This window comes from Agelaius phoeniceus, chromosome 4, assembly GCF_051311805.1.
Source record: "Agelaius phoeniceus isolate bAgePho1 chromosome 4, bAgePho1.hap1, whole genome shotgun sequence".
Classification (NCBI taxonomy): Eukaryota; Metazoa; Chordata; class Aves; order Passeriformes; family Icteridae; genus Agelaius; species Agelaius phoeniceus.
In genome coordinates, this window is record NC_135268.1 from 72,581,365 (window position 1) to 72,602,637 (window position 21,273).

Consider the following 21,273-nt stretch of genomic DNA (forward strand, 5'->3'; position numbering starts at 1 on the left):
CACACCCTCGCTCTCACACATCTCACACTGGCTGTGCTGCAGTCGGTCCTGTGTCCCCTCAAACAAAGCAGCTCCCCACACATCCCGGCTGCTCTCCCAGCCTCCAACCGCAGGCAGTGTGAGCTCACAGCCCCAACCCTGCAGGGCTTTCCTGCAGGATGGGACCCCCGGGCTCGGGGGCTCTGGGGACCGCAGCCTGCCCAGGACAGGCAGGATGACCCAGGGGGGGATCTGTCCATCCACCCCACTGCAGCCTCTGCAAAAGGGCACTCAGGGCTGAACCATTCCTGGCTGCTTCCCTCTCTTGCCCGGGGTGAGGAGAGGGCTGGGTGCGGTCGGGACGGCCAAAATCCCGGGAGCGGGGGCTCGGCTGGCGGCTCCAGGAGCGGCCGGGCAGCTCCGTGCCGGGGGGCCGGGGCCGGGCCTGGAGCCGAGCCCGGCCGGGGCGGGGGCTGGAAGCCGGCCCCATGGCGGGGCGGCGGGTCGGGCCCGTCCGGGCCGTGCCGGCGGCGGGGCCGGGGCCGCTCGGAGCGGGCCGGGACGGCCCCGGACACGGCCACGGGCACGGCGCGGGGCGGGCCGGGGCGGAGCGCGGCGGCACCGAGCGAAATTGCTCGGCTCGGCACGGCACGGCAGGACACGATACGGCACTGCACGGCTCGGCTCGGCACGGCTCAGTTCGGTACGGCACTGCAGGACTTGGTACGGCTCGGTTCGGCTCGGTTGTGCTCGGTTCGGCACGGCACGGTTCGGCTCGGTTCGGCACCCCTGAGGTACCGCGCTGGGCCCGGCTGTCCCGGCAGCGGCGGGGGCTGCGCCTTGCGGGGTCGGAGCGCCTCGGGGGTGTCCCGGGTGCGGGGCTGGGGGCGGCGATGCCGTGTCCGTGCCGTGCCGTGCCAGAGCTGCCGTGGGCCGTGCGGGACCGGAGCGGGGCGGGCAGCGCGGGTGTCCCACGGGAAGCGGAGCCCGGCGGGTTTTGGGGTTGTACCGCGCCCTAAAGCGTGCGGGCTGCGGGCAGAGCAGCGGTTACACATGGAAACCCTGAGTGTCAGGATTTCCATGAGGAGCGGACATGCTGTAGCTCATGGAAGGAGAGGATGGATGGAGGGATGTGGGGCGGGAGGGCTGGAAGGGATGATTCTTCTCGGCTGGCTTTTCGCCCTCCCTGCCGCTCTCAGGAGCCCGCAGCTGAGCCGGTGCCGTCCCCAGCAGGTCCAGGAAGGCTGGTTCCCTGCTCCAGGGTGTCTGGGGCACAAACCCCACAGCCCCCAGCCCCCTGCCCGCCCCTCTGCCCCTGGGGATGGCCGATGTTTGCGCATTCCTCCGAGGGCTTTCCCTCCTGCCGGCAACCGGTTCCTCCCAGGGCTGCCTCTCCCGAGCCCGGGCAGTTCAGAGCAGAGCGGGCAGAGCTCTGCTGAGGGCCCTGCTGTGTCCTGGGGGGGCTGGGAGGGGGTAGGAGCTGTGCTGGGACCTGTCCGAAAATAGGGGGAGACAGCAGGACGTGGGGACATCAGGTAGCCCAAAGGGAGTGGACCTGGAGTTGTCAGAGAAGTGCAGCCCCAGCCCCACACGGTGTTTTGTCCCTTTCTGCAGCAGGGTCCCTGTCCTTGCCTGGGATGGGGACACACGGTGGGTGGGCAGAGAGGGGTAGTGAGCTCCCAGCCGCACGACGTTGTAGTTTTGGGAGTGACACCAATCCTGCCAGGGAATCCAGACTCCTATGGTGACCCTGGGCTGCTTCTGTGACCAGTCTGTGGCACCATGTGCCCTTCCAGACCCCGGAGCTCTGACCCATGTCAGGTCCCCTCCTGAGCAGGGTGGGGGTGTCGGGGCTCCCCTGCTTTGTGCACATTTGCTCCCGGCTCTCCAGGGCTGCCGGGAAGTGGGAAAAGAGGAGCAGGAGGGATTGCGAAAGGGCCGTGTGTGAGTGTGTGTGTGTGTGTGTGTGCGAGGGGCCCTGGGGAGAACGGGAGGGATGGAGCCCTGAAGGCATGGGACTCACCAGACCTTCTCCTGACCCCATGCTCTCAGGGATGTCCCGGCATGGGACATCAACAGATAGTGGCTGTGTCACCCCTTAACCTTCTCAAGGAAGGATAAACAGAGCGAGCTTCCTCTCCCTTGTGCTGGCGGCTTTCCCAGTGCTGCTCTTCTCTGAGTCCTCCCAGTTGTCAGTGCCTGGGATGCTCCATGTCCCCCGTGGGTGTGTCCAAGGCTGCTGCTGGCGAGCACATCCCTGAGGGGACTCAGTGGCCTGGCCTTTCCCTGCTGCTGAGGCTTGGGATGTCATCCCTGTACTGCAGGGATGCCCTGTGCTGATCAAACCCATGGATCTGCCTCAGCAGGAGCTGCCCCTTCCCGGCTCTGTTGGCTGTTTAGAGGTTTTGGTGGGGCAGGCTGTTGTCCTGCTGTGTGCCCTGTGAGTGCTGAAGGACACACATGGTTTGGACAGTCCTGGAAGGGGCAGCCCCTCTGCAAGATGCAGGGCAGTGATGGGGACAGTGCCTGGCTGTAAGTCACCTGTCAGGGTGACTCTGTCCTCTGATCCATCACCCACTGGGACAAGCAGCACCAGTGGGCTGGCATGGGAGCAGTTTGAGCAGAGTCATGGCTCCTGCTGCCATGTGGGGCTGTCCCCTGCCCTGAAGGGCCCTTTCACCCATGCCAGCCTCAGCAGAGCAGGGCTGAGGCTGAGGACTGGAGAGAACCCCAGGATTTTGGCTCTGCAGTACTCTCAGACACCCCACCAGCAGCTCCAGCTGTGCTGCAGGCTGGGATGTGGCCCAGGGCCTCGTGCACACCCGGCTGGGACATTCCTGAGGTTTCCTGGGCAGTGGCAAGGACCTGGGCTGCTTCCCAGCTCCCACGCCCAGCCAGCCCATCCTGCAGGGCCCTTTACCCTCACTATGGAGTTCTGCTGAGCGCCTGTGCCTGGGGCACCACATCCAGAGTGCCACAAGCACATCCAGAGTGCCATAATCACATCCAGAGTGCCACAAGCACATGCAGAGTGGTCCAAGGGGACACTGTCCCAGGCTGGAGCTGACAGCAGGGTGCTTGGTTGGGATGCTGGGGTGGGCTGCCCATTCAGAGCAAAGCCTGCGAGCAGAACAAGCAGCAGAGCAGCAGGAGAGGAGCAAACTCACAGCTTGTGCCTCAGAGGTGGAAAAAGTGCTGTGGACAATGAGAGCCCTGTTAGCCTGGCTGCCCAGGACATGGACACGGGCACGGAGCGTGTTCAGAGAGGGAGGGAGGTGCTGCAGGAACGGGCATGGAGCCGTGCTGGGCTGCAGGGAGCTCACATGGCAGGGCTGGGCTGGCCATGGAAAAGGCTTTGGGCCCACAGAGCACAGCTGGAATGTCACTGGGAAACTCTGAGGTGAGTGGCAGAGCTGAGGAGCCAAGGCAGAGGAAGCACAGTGGGATAAGAGATGCTGGAGCAGAGCTGGAGCAGGACCCAGGAGCAGGGATTACAGACCCTGAGGTCACACTGCTGAGGCTCAGAGGGGAGTCAATGATTTGCTGCACAAAGCCCAAGCACTTTTCAGGTGCCATATTCTGGCCCTCTCTGTTTTGCTTGTGAATGCACAGATTTTAATTTTCCATGTAGCCAAGGATGTAGGCTGCACCATGCTGATTTACCAGGCTGTCCCTATCCCCATCTCTGATTCCCCCATTTCTCTCTCTGTAGTCTGTACCAGGAAGGTGCTTTTTTTCCTCCTCCTGGCACAGTTTTGCTTTGAAAGACATGTGATCCTCACCAGAAAGCCCACAGAGCTGTGACTTCCCCATGTAACCACATTTTAGTTCCAGCAGGTGACCAGTTTTAATCCACTTAGCTGAAGGTGCACTGGTTTTGTTGAGTGCTAATTATTCATTAAAAGGTGGTGCAAGATGAATCGAATGCCTTCCAGTCTCAGCCTGTTGTATCAACACAGTTACTCCAATTAACAGGGCCTGTGATCTCATAAAAGGCCATTCCCACTTCCTGACACGGGCTATTTCTGCCAGACCGTGGAGATTGGCATTAATTGTGTCCTTCAGGGTTGTACTGACCCCGTTGTGAAAGTGCCCAGTTCCACAGCAGAGCATCCTGCTCGCTCAGGAGCGCTGGGGAAGCTCCAGTTCCTAAGGAAACACACCCCAAGGTGTGCTGTGGTTAGCACTGAGGGGCTCACACTGTGTGTCAGGACAGCTCTGAGGGTTTGCAGCCCTTCCTCTGGGCAGGGCAGCGTCCCCTCGCTGACCCAGGGCTGGAAGAAGAAGTTTTGTTCCTGCTGTGAGATGGCAAACTCATCCCTTCTCTGCTTCCCAGCCAGTGTAGAGATGAGGATGGACAATTCCCATTTTCCTAAGAAATTCCCATTCCTGAGCCACTGGCAGGACTGGGGTGGCCCTTTGCACCCTCCATCCCTTCCTGCTGGCTGGGTAAAAGGTTCAGCAGAGCATTTCCCTGCTGTCTGCCCACAAGCACACGTCCTGCTGAGCTCTGGCAGTGCCAGAGCAGGCAGCTGAGGCACCAGGAGCCCAGACTGGCTCCCACCAAGCCCAGCTGCCTGGGCCATGTCCCCACCAGCTCTGTGGTGTCCCCAGTTGTGACAGAGGAGAGAGCCAGACTCACACTGATGTGGTTGCTCCGAGGGAGCTGATGTGCTTCACAGAATTACAGGGTTGGAAAAGACCTCCAGGGCCACCAAGTCCAACCTGTGACCAATCCCCACCTTGTGAGCCAGAGCAGAGTGCTCAGTGCCACATCCAGTCATTGCCACCACTGTGTCTGCTGTGGAACTGGACCAGCAGTGCTGCTCCTTGTTACTCCTCACTCTCTTCCTGGGCATCTCTGCAGGCTCATCCCGAGGTTCTCACTGCTCCTGGTGGCACCTCCAATGTCACATGTGCCCAAAGGGGCAGGCAGGCAGCAGGGCTGGGCCCTGTGGAGGCTTGTGTTGGTGTTTTGGGTGTGGCAGAGGGGCTGGCACTGGGCACCATCCTGGTCCATCCCTGCTTTGGTCCAGGAGGCGTTCTCAAGAGGCTGGAGTGTGGAGCAGGTCCTCATCATGTGGAAAAGTGAACCAAGCAGGAATGGGGCTGATTCCTCTGTGAAAACCCTGCCCTGGAGGCTGGTGGGGAGGTGGAGCAGCTGTGCCAGCCCCCAGCTCTGCATGGGGTTTGAATTTGTTTCCCTTTCTCTGTGACACTGCAGCTAAATACAGGAAATTTAAATCACCCCAGGAAAGCCCAAACTTGTTTTTTTTTAATGTTTTCTAATGGCAAGCGTGGTCTGTGTGAGTGCAGCAGGCAGGATCTGTGCTCAGGGGGACTTGGAGACAGAAATATCCTTCTGGGGGGCTTCCCTGGGGGTGTTTTGGGGGAATGCTTTCCTATCATGGCAGGGGCTGGCAGGGATGGTGGCACAATCAGAGCTTGTTAACACCCCCCATGCAGAAATGCTGCTCCTGAGCTACAGGATCCATGGGAATAACACACTGGGAAGGGAGAGCAGCTCACAGAGAAGGGTTTTCACTATTGTTTGCTGTGGGACTGGTACAGGAATACCACATCTCCCTCAGGTATTCGGGGAGCCACAAATATTGTCAGAGGAATGCGAATGCTCCGGCTGCCTCGCTCGTCATGGAAGGGAGGGCAGGAGCGTGGGCTGGAATCCCCTCAGCCAGCAGCCATTCCCTGCTCCTGCTGGATTGAGCTCCTGGCTGGTCTAGCCGGGCTTTCCCTGTGCCCTGAGCCTGTTCCAGCTCCCTCAGCTCTGGCAGCTCATCCCCTCCTTCCATTCACGTCTCCTGGGCACACCCCTGTGCCCATCTGCCCTCGCTGCCCTCGGGGTGTGATCAGACAGCACGGTGGGGGCTGCTGGCAGAGGGGGACAGGGGCACTGGGCAGGTCCCTGACAGCCCCAGGGGTGCAGGGGCTGTGTGTTAAGGGCACTCTGGCCAGGCACGTGTGTTGGGGAAGATGAAACAGGAAAGCCTTATAAATATGATTGCCTGGCAAAAGATTTTGAGATTATAGAAACTATAAGTGAGATTGAAATGAAAGCAAGCTTTGAGATACCTCAGTTACTGAACAACTGGAAAACAATGGTGTGGCAGACTGAAGGTAATCCCCTTTTGAGGGAACAATTCCCTCTGCTTGCAGACAGGTCACAGGGTCAGAGCAGACCCTACAGCTTGGCAGAAGGGGCCCAAAGAGGAGTTTTTAGGGTTTAAAATGTAACACAGTGTAGTAATGTAATGATTCTTATAGGCTGTATGGAAATGCTATAGGATTTGTATATTGTACTAAATTACTTAGTGAGAATTAGAATATTCAGCACAGAAGAAGATTTATTGTATTGTAACAGGAACCTCACTCTCTTACCCTTTTTATTCTCTTACCCTTTCTACTCTCTTACCCTCTCATCCTCTCTACCCCTCTCTCCTCTCAGGCCTGCTCTGAGCTGTGGCTGGCAGCTCCCAGCAGGGCCCTGCACCCAGGCCCTCTGCAATAAACCCCAAGTTCCACAACCTGGCTGCAGAGATCTTTCGTCTCCATCCATCCTGACCATCCCTACCCCCCGACACTCCTACACACGTGGCTGTGCTGCTGGTGGGGAGGGGGTTTAACCAGCACAGAACTGGGCAGGGGGGCTGGATGGAGGGGAGGCATGGGAGGGAATGGATGGGGGTGGGATGGTGTTGCAGCACAACCCTGACCCTGCCTACCCCTGCAGGGCCGCACAGCCATGGGAGGCTGCAGCACATGGGCATGGCCAGAGCTGCTGGTGCTGCTGGTGGTGCTGGGCAGCGCCTGGCTGCGGGTGGGCAGTGCCCAGCCCACCCCCCCGGGCCCCACGCAGCCCCCCGGGCCCCAGCTGAGGTTCCGCCTGGCCGGGTACCCCCGCAAGCACAACGAGGGGCGCGTGGAGATCTTCTACAACGACGAGTGGGGCACCATCTGCGACGACGACTTCACGCTGGGCAACGCGCACGTGCTGTGCCGCCACCTCGGCTTCGTGGCTGCCACCGGCTGGGCACACAGCGCCAAGTACGGCAAAGGAGTCGGTAAGAGAGGGGTGGTGGGCACAGCACCCCCTGGCACAGCTCTGACAGGTCTGCAAGGGGCAGGGTCTGTGTTTGCAGAGTGCTCAGGTGTGCATGGTAAGAGAGGGGTAGTGGGTACAGCATCCCCCTGGCATCTCTGCAAGGGGCAGGTTCTGTGTTTCCAGAGTGCCTGGCAGTGATTGTGTGCTCAGGTATGCACAGTAAGAGAGGGGTAGTGGGCACAGCACCCCCCTGGCACAGCCCTGGCATCTCTGCAAGGGGCAGGTTCTGTGTTTGCAGAGCGCCTGGCAGTGATTTTGTACTCAGGTGTGCGCAGGTGTGCTCAGGTGTGCACAGTAAGAGAGGGGTGGTGGGCACAGCATCGCCCTGGCATCTCTGCAAGGGGCAGGTTCTCTGTTTCCAGAGTGCCTGGCAGTGATTGTGTGCTCAGCTGTGCATGGTGAGAGGGGTGGTGGGCACAGCATCGCCCTGGAACAGCCCCCACGGGTCTGCAAGGGGCAGGGTCTGTGTTGCAGAGCGCCTGGCAGTGATTGTGTGCTCAGGTGTGCACGTGTGCTCAGGTGTGCACAGTAAGAGGGGGTGGTGGGCACAGCATCCCCCTGGCACAGCCCTGGCATCTCTGCAAGGGGCAGGTTCTGTGTTTCCAGAGTGCCCAACAGTGATTGTGTGCTCAGCTGTGCATGTGTGGGAGCTTTCTGTGTGGCAGAGCAGCCCCTTAGAGAGGTGGATGCTCCTCTTCTGCAGACACCCACCCAGAACTATTGTAAATTCAGGCAACCCTGACAAAGAGAGAGATGGTGCATCTGATGGTCCATCTTCTCAGAAGGCTAATTTATTACTTTATTATACTATATTATATTAAAGAATACTTATACTATACTTTACTGTACTATCCTATACTAAAGAATACAGAAAGGATACTTACAGAAGGCTAAAAAGATAATAATGAAAACTCCTGACTCTCTCCAGAGTCTTGACACAGCTTGGCCCTGATTGGCCAAAGAGTGAAAACAACTCCCAGCAGAATCCAATGGAACAATCACCTGTGGGTAAACAATCTCCAAACACATTCCACATGTGAGCACAACACAGGAAAAGCAAATGAGATAAGAATTGTTTTCCTTTTCTCTGAGGCCTCTCTTGCTGCCTTTCAGCTTCCCAGGAGAAAAACCCTGGGTGAAGGAATCAGGGAATGTGAATGCCACCCAAAACTTCACTCCTGGCATTTCAATGGCCTCAGCTTTGTGCTACAGCTCCTGCTGTAACCCGTGTGATCCCTGGCCATGCCCCTGGGCACATTCCCTGCTCCCAGGGGATGCTTGGCTCCCCCTCACCCCCAGGCTGTGTCTGGCAGGGCGGATCTGGCTGGACAATGTGAATTGTGCTGGAAACGAGAAGAGCATCGGGGACTGCAAACACCGGGGCTGGGGAAACAGCGACTGCAGCCACGAGGAGGATGCAGGTGTGGTCTGCAAGGATGAACGCATCCCAGGCTTCAAGGACTCCAATGTCATCGAGGTGAGGGGGCTGCTGAGCTGGCCAGAGCAGCTGGTGACATCCAGGATGCCACAGAGCACCCTGGGTGTGGGGCAGTCTGGGATCTCTCCCTGGGAGTGCAGGAAAGCAGCACTGGCTTTCCTGGTTGTGCTCCCCGGAGATGCACCTGGGGACCCAAGGGGACAAGAGGCTCTGAGCTCCTCTCTGCATGAGGTTCAATCTTTGGCTGCCCAGGGCCATCAGGACTGGCTGTCCCTGTGCCCTGCCTGTGTCTGGGGACCCCTCTCCTTCATCCGTGGAGATTCCCTGGGGGTGGGCAGGCAGGAGGAGGGGCGATGGGATGAAATGTGAGCCGGGGCTGACCCGCTCCCCGCAGACGGAGCAGAGCCACCTGGAGGAGGTGCGGCTGCGGCCGGTGGTGTCCGGGGGGCGGCGGCAGCTGCCGGTGACAGAGGGCATCGTGGAGGTGCGCTACAAGGACAGCTGGGCACAGATCTGCGACCAGGGCTGGGACAGCCACAACAGCCGCGTGGTCTGCGGCATGATGGGATTCCCTGCAGAGAAAAAAGTCAACAGGAACTTCTACAGGTGAGTGAGGCCAGCAGGGAGCACACATAGAGGTGGGGCGGCCAAGCAGGGATGGGGATGGTGCCAGGGGCGTGGGGCAGTGCTGGGGGGGACAGCACAGGCTGTGCCACTGGGTGTTGTGGATTCTAAAATCCCTCCCACCCTGCTGCTCACCAGTCCAAGCCCCAGCTGGACATCTGGGCAGTTGCTAACCAACCTGGGGGGCTGTGGGGTGGTTGGGAGGCTGTATCCTCCTACCACACACACTGCAGCAAAGGGGAGTGTTTTTGCTCCCTGGCAGTGCTGTCCCCATGCCAAGGGGAGGTTTGCAGCCATCAGGGGATGCTCCAGCCACACCGTGGGCTGACAAGGGGCAGGGACACACTGTGCCTGGCACTGGGTGTGCCCTGAGCTGGTGTTGCTCCACAGGAGGCTGAGGCGAGCAGCCAGGACCAAGGGCCCCAGCCTGAGGCTGGGCAGCAGGTAAGGGGCCAGGGCCCCATCTGCTGAGCCATGGCAGAGCTGGGCTGTCCAGCCCCACCAGTCTCTGCTGTCAGAATGGATCTGGGCACAAACAGATCCAGATGGAGCAGACTGAATGCTTGGGCTGTGCTGGCCCAGTAGGACAAACCCCACCCCAGGGCACCTGCCTGGGCGTGCTGGAGTTCCCCATTCCCCACAAGAGACGATCTCTCTCCCAGGCTGGTCGTGCTCCAGGCAGAGCCACCCTGTCCTGCACACCAGGCAGGAGTCCTGGCACCCCGGGAGGGCAGCAGGAGGCCTCGGAGCAGAGCTGTCTCTCCTGGTGGATGGGGAGGAAGGGCTGTGGAAATGGGCTGCTTTCTGCAGAAAGCAGCACTGGGGGTGCTGGAAGGGCTGTGCACCCCTCCATTCCCTGCAGGATGGGCTGGCATGGGCACCAGAGCCTGTGCTCAGCAGTGCTGATGGGCACAGTGTGGCAGGTCCTGCCCCAAGTGCCACATCTGCTTGGGGTCTGCCCACTCATCCTCTGCCTACTCATTCTTGCTGCCTTTCTGCTAGGCCCAGGGGATGGTCTGGCTGCCCTTTCCCTCCATCCCTGAATCCTGCTGCTGGATCTGTTGGTGGATACAGTGAGCCAGAGCCCATCCTCTCTGGGCAGGGGCTTGGCACCTCTTTCCTGAGCCCCAGTCCCACCACCTTCCCTGGTGCTGAATGTGCCCTACCCTCACTGTGAACTCTTTGTTGTGACATTCCCAGATCTGTGTCCCCTACAGTAATCCTTGCCATCTCCTGCAGCTGGTGATGGGAATTCAGGCAGGGTCATCCCATGGGTTTCCTCAGCTCCCACCTGAAGGTCCTGGTTGCTCCAATGGCTGGTTTGGTGCTGACTGCCCCTTTCCCAGCAAGCAGCTCCTTCCCCTGCAGCACTGGGGGAGATGTTTTGTGTCTCCATGAGGCTGAAATCCTGTCCCTCTGCCCTGAGCAGGAACTGGCTCCTGAGAGCCACACTGTTTTGTAGGGGGTGATCAATTTGGGGCTGCACAGCCACAGTCATATGAAAGCACAAGGATAATCCAGGCTGGAAGGGACCTCTGGGAGTCCTGGGCCAACTCCCTGTGGGGAGCAGAGCCAGCTGTGGGTTAAACCCAGGACTTCATCCAGCTGGCTTTTGAAACTTTCCAAGGATGGAAATTCAGCAGCCCTGCGGTCTCTGCTCCAATGTAGAACAGCCCTCATGGGCAAAAGGTTTTCCTTACCCTGAGCCTGAACCTTTTGTTGTCAGTCATGCCTCTTTCCTCTTGTGCTCTTCCCTCCCTGCTGGAAGAGCCAGGATCCTCACAGCTCCCAGCTCAGCCCTGGCTGGAGCAGTCCCACACCCCCAGCCCCTCCCAGGCCTCTGGCTGGCTGCTCTCCCTGGGGCTCACACCACACACATGGCATCTTCTTGTCCTGGGGACCCAGATCCAGGTGCAGGATCCAGATGTGGTTTCCTGAGTGTGAGTGGGCACTGATGCCCTCTGGCTGTATGAATCCCAGCCCTGTGCTGTGTCCTGTGCAGCTGACACCAACCTGTGCTGCCCTGTGGGGACAGTGGCCAGGCTTGGCTCTGCCTGGTCCCTGGGGCTGGCAGTCCCCTGCCCTCCTTTGGGCCACTCTGCTCTTCACTCCCTGTGGGCTCTGGGGTTTTGGCTCTGCTCTGCATCTTCCTCCCTGAGGGAAACAAGTATTTGAGGATGTTGGGATTGCACCTACACCTTGTGTGTGCTGAGCCCCAGGCAGCTTTCCCTCATGGCTCAGCCTGTGCCAGGGCTGCTTCCCTCGCTGGCAGCAGCCCTTGCCAGCCTGCAGCAAGTCCCACTGTGTCCCATGGCTCCAGGACAAGCACCCTGGGGCTGTCTGTGCTGCTTGCTGGGTGTCCTGCACCTTGGGGACATGGCACAGTGGTAGCATGGTGTCTGGATGAGGACACAGACACGACCACACCTGACTGATCAAATGGTGGCTGCTGGTGTTTGATCTTTTGGTCTGTGACAAGGCAGAGCAGATGTGGCTGCATCCAGCAGTTTCCTGGTGGGATGCATGCAGGAAACTGCATCACTGCTGTGGAGTGTGGCTGTGTCACACTGCTGGCAGCAGATGATGCTGTTGCACCCCTGTGTGACACAAAGGGGATGCACGTGAGTTCAGCCTCCAGTGAAGCCAGGGCAGGTTGTGCTCCCTGTGTCACTGCTGAGGGCAGAGGTGACAGCCTGAAATCCCAGGCTTTGTGATGGTTGTTTTCTATTTTCCAGGCTGGCCTCCAAATCTCAGCCTAAACAAAAGCGCAGGGAGGACGTAGGGCCCAAGAAGAGGTAAATGGCTCAGTGGAGAGCCAGAGGCAGGAGCCCCAGAGCTGTGTGTGTCCCCATGTGTGTCCCTGTGCTGCTGGGGGTACGGCACAGGCACCTGGCAAGGGGTGGGTGCCTGGCAGGCACCGTGTGTCACCCTGGGGACAGGGCAAGGGGCACAGCCAGCACATGCAGCTGCAGGCAGGGTGGCTGGTGACACCTCCACTGCCACTGCTCACTCTGGCCATGGCTCAGGGCTCCTGTCCCCCTCACAGGCTCTTCACAGAGCGGCAGCAGCTCAACTACCGCCTGCACTCGGTGTCCTGCACGGGGACAGAGGTGCACCTGTCCATGTGCTCCTTCGAGTTCTACCGGGGCAACTCCTCAGCAGCCTGCGGCTCCGGCATGCCCGCCGTGGTCAGCTGCGTGCCCGGGCCCCTCTTCGCCACTGGCAGTGCCCACAAGAAGAAGCAGCGCCAGCAGCAGCAGCAGCAGGGCCAGGTGAGCCCTGCAGGGAGGGGGACGAGTTCTGTGGTGGCCCACAGCAGGACAGTGCCCCACTCTGGGCCAGGCTCTGTCCCCAGGTGTGCGGGTTGGTGGGTGACCAGCTCCGGAGCGGGAGGTGGGGACGGTGTCCTGTCCCCGCACATCCCAGCGCTGCGTGTGCCACCCTGCACTGTCCCACCCTAGTCCCTGCTCCCACAGCCCCGGATCCGGCTGAAGGGCGGCGCCAGGGTGGGCGAGGGCCGCGTTGAGGTGCTCAGGAGCAGCGAGTGGGGCACCATCTGCGACGACCGCTGGAACCTGCAGTCGGCCAGCGTGGTGTGCCGCGAGCTGGGCTTCGGCAGCGCCAAGGAGGCCCTCACCGGGGCACGCATGGGCCAAGGTGAGCCTGCTGGGCAGACTGCAGGGCTGCATTTATTACAGCAGGGGGTTCCTGGGGTCTCTCCAACCCCAGATGCAGTAGGTGTCTGGATAGCAAAGCCTTGCTTGTTGGGATCTCTAGCTGGTCAGTGTGACCCCAAGAAAAGTTGGAAAGTCTCTTTTCCCAGCCCGGCGCTTGAAGAAGGAGTCAGGGCTCTTCATTGCTCGGTCTCAAGGTTGTTTATTTTATCTTATCTATAAAAAATTTTCTCCTGCCCTGCCGAGGTCAGCTCAGCAAGACAGTTCTAGGCACTCTGCCTGCCCCCAGGGTAGTGTTATCTTTTTATACTAAAAACCACATATACAATGTTTACAATTACTTCCCAATACCTATCACCTATGTTAGACAGTGAGCTTCTTAATCTAAACCAATCTGTAAGTGCCAACATCACAGCAAAAGATGGAGGCCAAGAAGAAGAAGGAGAAAGGCTGGACACACCCAGTTCCCTCCATCTTGCCTCCTGAACCCCCATACCAAAAACCCTAAAATCTACTTTTCCACCCCATGATAGCTTCACTAATATTCTACTTAAACTGTTGTGGTTTGCTGATCTTCATACAAGGTTGGTAATTTGCTCCACGGGTCATTATCAAAACCACAGGTGTTTTGGGCTCTGTGCCAGGGTCCCTGAGACCCCTGGCAGGGGTCTTGGGTGCTCAGGATAGCCAGAGGGATGTCCCGGGTCCTGACACTTGCTAAGCTCCACTATTGGAATAATTGCCAATATAGCCAGAACAGGATGTTCTGAGCTTGTCTGGCCCTTGCTGCTTGACCAAAAGGCAGCAACTGTGGTGATTTCACCTCAGAGACACTTTTGGCTGGCTGGATGCTGCAGATGGGCATGTGGAGACAAGCCCAGGCATGCAGGAGCTCTGGTGGTCCTCAGGTTTACCTCTGGTGGAAAAGCTTTAAGGTGATGGTGAAGGAAAGGAGTCGGTTCTGATGGAGGGTTTGGATCCAGAGCTTTATTGTGGCCCACAGGCCTCTGAATGCAGCACCAGCTCCAACAGAACCCCCTGAACTGCATATTTGCTGTTCCTTTGAACCCTGGGAAGAGGGAAGGGGCACGGGGGGCCACCAACCAGGTACGGAGCGGGGAAGTCTCAAGGGACAAAGGACACCTGGATGGCTCAATGTCCCCCAGGGAGCATTGGGAGGGCATCTTTTGAATTCTGCCAATCACTCAATGCCCTTCTGGAATGCCAGGACTGACAGACAGTGCTGGGCAGGGGTCAGGGAGGGGGAGGGAGAGGAGACTGACACACCTGGGGAAGAAATCTTCACGGAGAAACCCAGGGTATCTGAGGCAAACCATGACACCACACCACAACACTCCACTTGTCCAGGTCCCTCAGGCAGGCTCCCAGCTGCAGGCAATCTTAGCAGGCAGCTCAGCTCTTAAGTGAGATCAGCTCTTTGAATTCAGCTCTCAGTGATTTCAGTTCTTTGCTTGTTAAGTGCCTCAGCAGACACAGGAGAGAGAGAGAGGAGAAGAATTGTATGAGGTTCTGTTGTATTTGCTGGGACCCTCATGGCAGGGAGGTGTCACTATAGAACACAAAATAACACAACTGACATGCATACACTTGTTTTTAAGGTAGAGAAGGGAAGTTTGTTTTCTGACTCTAGTATTTATAGATTTCTAAAAGTGACAGTGGATTGGAGGGTGAAAGTGCCACCTCTTCAATGACACTGGACAAACAGTTTATTAAATTTCTTTTCTTCTAGAAAAGAATGCAAAACAGTAAGTTATTTACAGAAAGTGTGTGAGAAAGTTCGTTACAAGAATGTAAACATCAGAAAGCTTAGAAAATCTTAAAAAAATCAAGGTAACAGGGAGGAATGATGAATCTGATTCCATGTTCTCAGAAGGCCAATTTATTATTTTAGAATACCATATTAAAGAATACTAAACTAAACTATACTAAAGAATACAGAAAGATTCTTACAGAAGTCTAAAAAGATAATAATGAAAACTCCTGACTCTCTCCAGAGTCCTGACACAGTTTGGCACTGATTGGCCATTGAGTCAAAACACTCACACCAGAAATCCAATGAAACAATCACCTGTGGGTAAACAATCTCCAAACACATTCCACATGTGAGCACAACACAGGAGAAGCAAATCAGATAATTATTGTTTTCCTTTTTCTCTGAGGCTTCTCAGCTTCCCAGGAGAAAAATCCTGGGTGAAGGGATTTTTCAGAAAATGTGAATGTGACATAGTTCCACAGAGGTGTCTTTATTAGCAGCTTCTGTGAAGGGTGACAGTGACAGCTCTTCTGCTGAACAGTGCAGGAATGGGGGTTTCTATAGGGTATAGGGGTTTTGGGAAACAGTCCAATAGTAAGAGTTGAGGTCAAAGTGACAGAGAGATAACAAGAGTCTGGAGGTGGAAGAGGGCCTTCTTTTGGTCCAGTCATCATGACTAGGCATTTCTTATCTTAGGCAACTGACTGCCAGGGAGGCCTTGCAGGCCCTGTGGCTGCTACAGCACCAGGCATCCCCTCCTGGAGCTGAGGATGAGGCACTTATCCAGGCTTTGCTTGGCTGGGGTGTCCTGTGAGCACTGGGATACATGGAGCATCCCAATGGGACCATGGCCACTCAACCACACTGCCCCAGGCAGCAGCTGTGGAGGCTGGAGTGCCCAACTCCCTCAGACCTGCCAAAAAGAGAGGGCAGCCTTGGGGACATGGGTGGTCCTGTACTGCAATGAAAGGTGATTCTGATGAAGGGGAGAGAGAATGAAGCATCTGACTCCATGGGTATCAGAAGGCTAATGAATTACTTTATTATACTATACTGTGTACATTTCATCGAAACTGAATCTGCCAAGCACTCAGCTGCACTCCACTGCAGAGAATCTCAGCCCACAGTCCCAACACACACACACACAGCTGGCCCTGATAGGCCAAGGAAACAAAACATCCTCACTTTGGATAAACAATCTCCACATTGCATTCTACTTTGGCACAACACAGGCCCAGCAAGTGATAAGAATTATGTTTTCCCTTTCTCTGAGGTTCAGAGAATGTGACTCTCAGAAATCCTTGGGAAGAGAAACGTGACAACAGCCCTGAGCATCCCTGTGTCACAGGGGGGCCCTGATTTCTGCTGTCCTCCTGCAGGGACGGGCCCCATCCACCTGAACGAGGTGCAGTGCCGGGGCACCGAGAAGTCCCTGTGGAACTGTCCCTTCAGGAACATCACCCAGGAGGACTGCAAGCACACGGAGGACGCTGCTGTTCGCTGCAACATCCCCTACATGGGCTACGAGAACCTGGTGCACACCATGGGGGCTGCTGGCTCCGGGGGGCTCCCAGCAGTGGGGTCTCAGAGTGGGGGGCTGGGAAAGGCCCACAGAATCCATGGGAACCTCATCTGTCCTACTCTGCACCCCACACATTTCCCCCTGTCCTGGGAGATCAGGGATTTTGTGGGTGGGAACCCCTGTGAGGAAGAGGGTGGAGGGGAGGCTGTGGGAGCTCTGGGTGTTCTGTGGGTGCTGCTCCCTGCTGCTTTTCCTGCTGCCAGCCTGTGCCCACTCCCCAACAGAAACACCGGAAAAAAAATCACTGTGGGATAACCAAGAGATTTTTTTTTTTTACCTGCGATGAAACAAGCAAATGGAGCCCTTTGTTCCTGTTTGCCCTGGCCCATCGTTTCATCCACTTTGAGCTCTTTTTAATGATCTTTAACTCTCTCACACCTGTAATGTCTGAAATGACGCCATTTCAAAATGAACTATTTTCAGTTCATTCAGTGCCGGTGAGACAATTCCCAAACTCACAAGCCATTTCTTGTCCCCAAATCCACCAGTTTTGGCAAATTCCCTGCCAACCAAAGCTGTGCTTGGCTCTGCTCAGTTCCTGCTTCCCCATCCCCATGTGCAGGCACAGCCTGGGACAGGGGCCGGGGACAGCCCTGCATGCAGGGGGAGCATCGCCTGTGACGGTGATGACGCCGCCACCGCCTTTCTCTGCAGATTCGGCTGAGCGGGGGCCGGAGCCGCTTCGAGGGGCGGGTCGAGGTGGCGGTGGGGGCTGGCGACGGGGACCAGCCCCGCTGGGGTCTGGTGTGCGGAGAAGGCTGGGGCACCCTCGAGGCGATGGTGGCCTGTCGCCAGCTGGGGCTGGGATTCGCTAACCACGGCTTACAAGTAGGTGCCAGCACCAGCTTGGCCAGGGCAGCAGCAGCCACCACCACTGCTCACAGGGCTGGGACAGGGATGGATGGGGACGGAGGGGGGACAGGAGCTGGCACAGCATGGGGTGTCTGCTCACGGCCCCAGGGTTTCCCTGCAGATCCGCCTGGCCGGCGGGAGGACAGAGTTTGAGGGCCGCGTGGAGGTGAAGAGAGGCAGTAAGTGGGGCACGGTCTGCAGCGATGGCTGGACCACCAAGGAGGCCATGGTGGCCTGTCGTCAGCTCGGCCTGGGCTACTCCCTGCATGCTGTGACGGTAGGTGCCAGAGAGGAGGGCCCCTGGTGAGCACAGGCACCAGCCAGCACTTCCCAAACAACCGTGGGGCTGCATGGGGACAGGTGGGGACAGAGGGACACAGACCCCTGTGGGCAGCTGTGGTGGGGGGCTTGGCTGCAGCCTGGGTAGAAGTGATCCTGGGCAATCCGGCCACCAGCCCTGCCACCCACCCTGCCTCACCCCCTCACCAGGAGACCTGGTACTGGGACGCCAGCAACGTGACAGAGATGGTCATGAGCGGGGTGAAGTGCGCCGGCCACGAGATGTCCCTGAGCCACTGCCAGCACCACGGCGCCAGCCTGAGCTGCAGGAACACGGGCACGCGCTTCGCTGCAGGCGTCATCTGCTCCGAGAGTGAGCTGAGGGAATGGGGGCTGCAGGGGGGCCTGTCTGTGCTGGGGGTTCTGCAGCGAGGGGCTGTGGGCAGTGGGCTCTGCAGGTATGGATTCTGAGCTGTGGGGTTTGTGGGTGGTCAGGTCTGCGGGTAGTGGGGTTTGTGGGCAGTGGGTTCTGCCAGCAGTGAGGTCTGTGGGAAGTGGGGTCTGCAGGTATGGACTCTGAGCACTGGGGTCTGCGGTTGGTGGGGTCTGCAGGCAGTGGGATCTGCAGGCAGTGGGATCTGCAGGCATGGACTCTGAGCATTGGGGTGTGTGGGCGATGGGCTCTGTAGACACCGGTGTAGTGGGGCCAGGAGCTGTGCTCAGTGGAGTTTGCAGCTGGAGGTCAGGGTTCAGCCAACACCCAGCCATTGCAGAGGGCACATGTCCCTCCTGGCTGGCTCAGCCCTGGGCACTGCCCCATCCCTGCCAAGAGCAGGGCCCGTCCCTGAGCAGCCGCCTGTCCCCAGCCGCCTCAGACCTGCTGCTGCACGCGCCGCTGGTGCAGGAGACGGCGTACATCGAGGACAGGCCGCTGCACATGCTGTACTGCGCTGCTGAGGAGAACTGCCTGGCCAGCTCGGCCCGCCTGGCCAACTGGCCCTACGGCCACCGCCGCCTGCTCCGCTTCTCCTCGCAGATCCACAACCGCGGCCGCGCCGACTTCCGCCCCAAGGCCGGCCGCCACTCCTGGGTCTGGCACGAGTGCCACCGGTGCGTGTGGGGCACAGCAGGGAGGGGACACACGGGGCTGGGGGTCAGGGAGGGGAGAGGGTGCTGCTGCTGCAATGGGCTGGGTGAAGAGGGTGCTGGACAGGGGTGACGCTAAAAGACAGTGACACTGTGCAAGTATGACACTGAGAGAGGGTGATGCTGGATGAGGGTGACACCAGGTTGTTGTCACCTTGTTTCAAAAGTCCCAGACCTTCTCAGTGATTTCTCATGGGCAGCTCCTCGCAGCACTGACTCCTTCTTCCTCACAGCACAACCAACAAACTCCAACTCTCCCCTCACCCAGCTAACCCACTCTTTTGTAGCACTGGTCTTCTTACTGGACACAGCTGTGGCCTATTAAGGGCAGGCCTGTTCCTAATCTTTGGTGATTAGTACAGCTGCAACTCCTCAGGTGTGAGATTACCTTCTGCATTATTCTGTTACATTCTGTCACTCCACACCGGGTGAAGGTGACACTGCATAGCCCAAATCTGGTGCTCAGGGTCCGATTTTGTCTGGTTTGGCTTAGGGGCTGTTCATGGATAAGCAATGCTGGGGCTGGGGTCTCCAGGAAGGCAGGGATGGGGCTTCAGGCTGTGCTTTGCAGCTGAACCCTCTGCTTGCGTGGGCCAGCTGGCTGGGGACAGCTGTGTCCCCTTCCAGGGCAGGACACAGCCTTGCCCAACCTCACAGTGCTGCCACCTCAGAGCAGGGGCTCTGTGGGGACATTCCTGGCAGCAGGGGGCTGATGCAGGGCAGGGCAGTCTGCAGCAGGTGCTGGCTCCCTCCCACAGGCACTACCACAGCATGGACATCTTCACCCACTACGACATCCTGACCCCCAATGGCACCAAGGTGGCCGAGGGACACAAGGCCAGCTTCTGCCTGGAGGACACTGAGTGCGAGGAAGGTGGGTGACATGGGGCCCTGCAGCACTGTCCCTGCCTGTGTCCCCATGGTGGGGCCAGGCTGGAGGTCTCAGCAGGGACCAGCTGTGTCTCCTCCTGCCTGCAGACGTGGCCAAGAGGTACGAGTGTGCCAACTTTGGGGAGCAGGGCATCACCGTGGGCTGCTGGGACCTGTACCGGCACGACATCGACTGCCAGTGGATCGACATCACTGATGTCAAACCAGGCAACTACATCCTGCAGGTGCTGCACCTGACCCTCCCCTGTCACCCTCCCAGCCCCTGTCCCTGCACCTCAGCCCTCCACACACTTCAGTCACCCATCACTCTGTCCCACTGGAGCTCAGTGGGTGTGCTGGCACTGCCTGTCCTTGTGCCCACAGAGTCAGACATGCTGCCACATGGGTTTTCCAACTCTGAGCAGCACTGCTCATGGTGCACAGGGAGAGGGCCACCCCATCACATCAGCAGCCACTGGCTCCTTGGAGCTCTCCAGCACACCCACCACAGCTGGGGAGATACATCCTGTGGGGCTGGGGCTGGGATCTCACTGTCAGTGCCCCACAGGTCGTGATCAACCCCAACTTCGAGGTGGCAGAAAGTGACTTCACCAACAATGCCATGAAATGCAACTGCAAGTACGACGGGCACCGCATCTGGGTGCACAGCTGCCACATCGGTAATGGCACGGGGCACGGCACGGGGGTGAGGGTGGAGGGCAGTGACAGGGCTGCAGGAAGCCATGAGGATGAGGATGGTGCTGCTGGGGGCACCTACAGTGGAAGGTGCTGGCAGGGGATGCACTGCAGCAGAGCTGACAGCCCCTGCCCTCTGCCCGCAGGAGATGCACTTAGCGAGGAGGCCAACAAGCGGTTTGAGCAGTACCCAGGTCAGCTCAACAACCAGATTTCATAGGGCCCCGGCCCTGGGGAGACAGGCATCTCCCTCCCTCACCTCATACTGGTGGGAGGAAGCTGCTGGAAGACCGGCAGGGAGGCCTGATGCCCAGTGCTGCTGCCACTGTGTCCTGCCGGGGACTGCCCAGGACTTGCCACCGGCTGCCCTTGCCCACCTCGGTGGGGCTGGTGCTGGAGGCACCTGCACCTCCCAGCCTGGGGCTGCCACCCCAACCACTGGCCAGAAGAGCGTGCCCACATCCCCTGGGCTGCGGCACACGGGTACAGTCCGGGAGGTCCTGCATCCCTCCCATCCCAGCTGCACCCCAGCTCCCACTGCCCCCTTCAGCCCTGGTTCCTCTCACCCCACAGCTCACCCCCTCAGCTGGCCCCAGGGCCCACCACCCACACAGGGCCCCAGGAGCCACTGGTCCCCCTGGGGATGGTGCAGGTGTCTCTGCCCACAGGAGCTGCCCAGGGGTGGCTCCTACCCCATCTCTCAGTTGTAATTTTATTTCCTCTATAAAGTTGTAAGTTCTATTTCTCAATGGTTGCTGGCACGTCTCTGGGCTGGGATGAGGAGCAGGTGGCAGGGTTCATTCTGCAGGGCTGGTCGCCACCCTGGCACAGTGTAGGAGCATCCCCTGGTCCCTGCAATGCCTCATCCACACAGCCCTGGCCCCACAGCAGCCCCCGGCACCATCCTCAGCCAGGGCTGGTCCTCTGGGGGGAAGCCCAGGTGGGTGAGAGGAAGGAACCAGCAGCAGCCCCACAGCACCGTGTGGGGAGGAACTGAGGAGGAACTGAGGAGCAGGGATGAGCTGGTTCCACCTCACCAGATCCAGGGCGAATGTTACCAAGCAGAAATCCCATCCTGGGGCTGTGACCCTTGAGGATTGGGGTCCAGAGAAAGTCCCTGGGACTGTGACCCTTGAGGATTGGGGTCCACAGGAAATCCTTGAGGCTGTGACCCTTGAGGATTGGGGTCCACAGGAAATCCCTGGGGCTGTGACCCTTGGGGATTGGGGTCCACAGGAA

General features: G+C 58.6%; 1 protein-coding gene across 2 annotated transcripts; it reads left to right on the forward strand.

The window, feature by feature from the left end:
• Positions 1-485: 485 nt before the first annotated feature.
• On the forward strand, positions 486-20,744 carry LOXL3 (lysyl oxidase like 3). 2 transcript variants are annotated; one of them, XM_077177881.1, is made up of 15 exons: positions 486-702; positions 6,728-7,058; positions 8,413-8,576; positions 8,932-9,143; positions 12,208-12,433; positions 12,638-12,818; positions 15,989-16,143; positions 16,846-17,019; positions 17,165-17,320; positions 17,533-17,695; positions 18,189-18,432; positions 19,227-19,342; positions 19,447-19,583; positions 19,907-20,018; positions 20,181-20,744. In XM_077177881.1, exons 2-15 carry the CDS (start codon positions 6,740-6,742, stop codon positions 20,252-20,254), a joined length of 2,433 nt encoding a protein of 810 aa, XP_077033996.1. In that variant the 5' UTR covers positions 486-702; positions 6,728-6,739; the 3' UTR covers positions 20,255-20,744. The 2 variants fall into 2 exon arrangements, with proteins under 2 accessions (XP_077033996.1, XP_054489859.2); XM_054633884.2 differs by lacking the exon at positions 17,165-17,320 and having other exon boundaries at positions 486-682.
• Positions 20,745-21,273: the final 529 nt, after the last annotated feature.

Excerpts from the sequence above, each read along its gene's own strand:
- LOXL3 (XM_077177881.1), top strand. The coding sequence starts at position 6,740 with ATGGGAGGCTGCAGCACATGGGCATGGCCAGAGCTGCTGGTGCTGCTG. Across the intron at positions 7,059-8,412 it reads CAAGTACGGCAAAGGAGTCG|GGCGGATCTGGCTGGACAAT; the intron begins GTAAGAGAGGGG and ends TGTGTCTGGCAG. Across the intron at positions 18,433-19,226 it reads GTCTGGCACGAGTGCCACCG|GCACTACCACAGCATGGACA; the intron begins GTGCGTGTGGGG and ends TCCCTCCCACAG.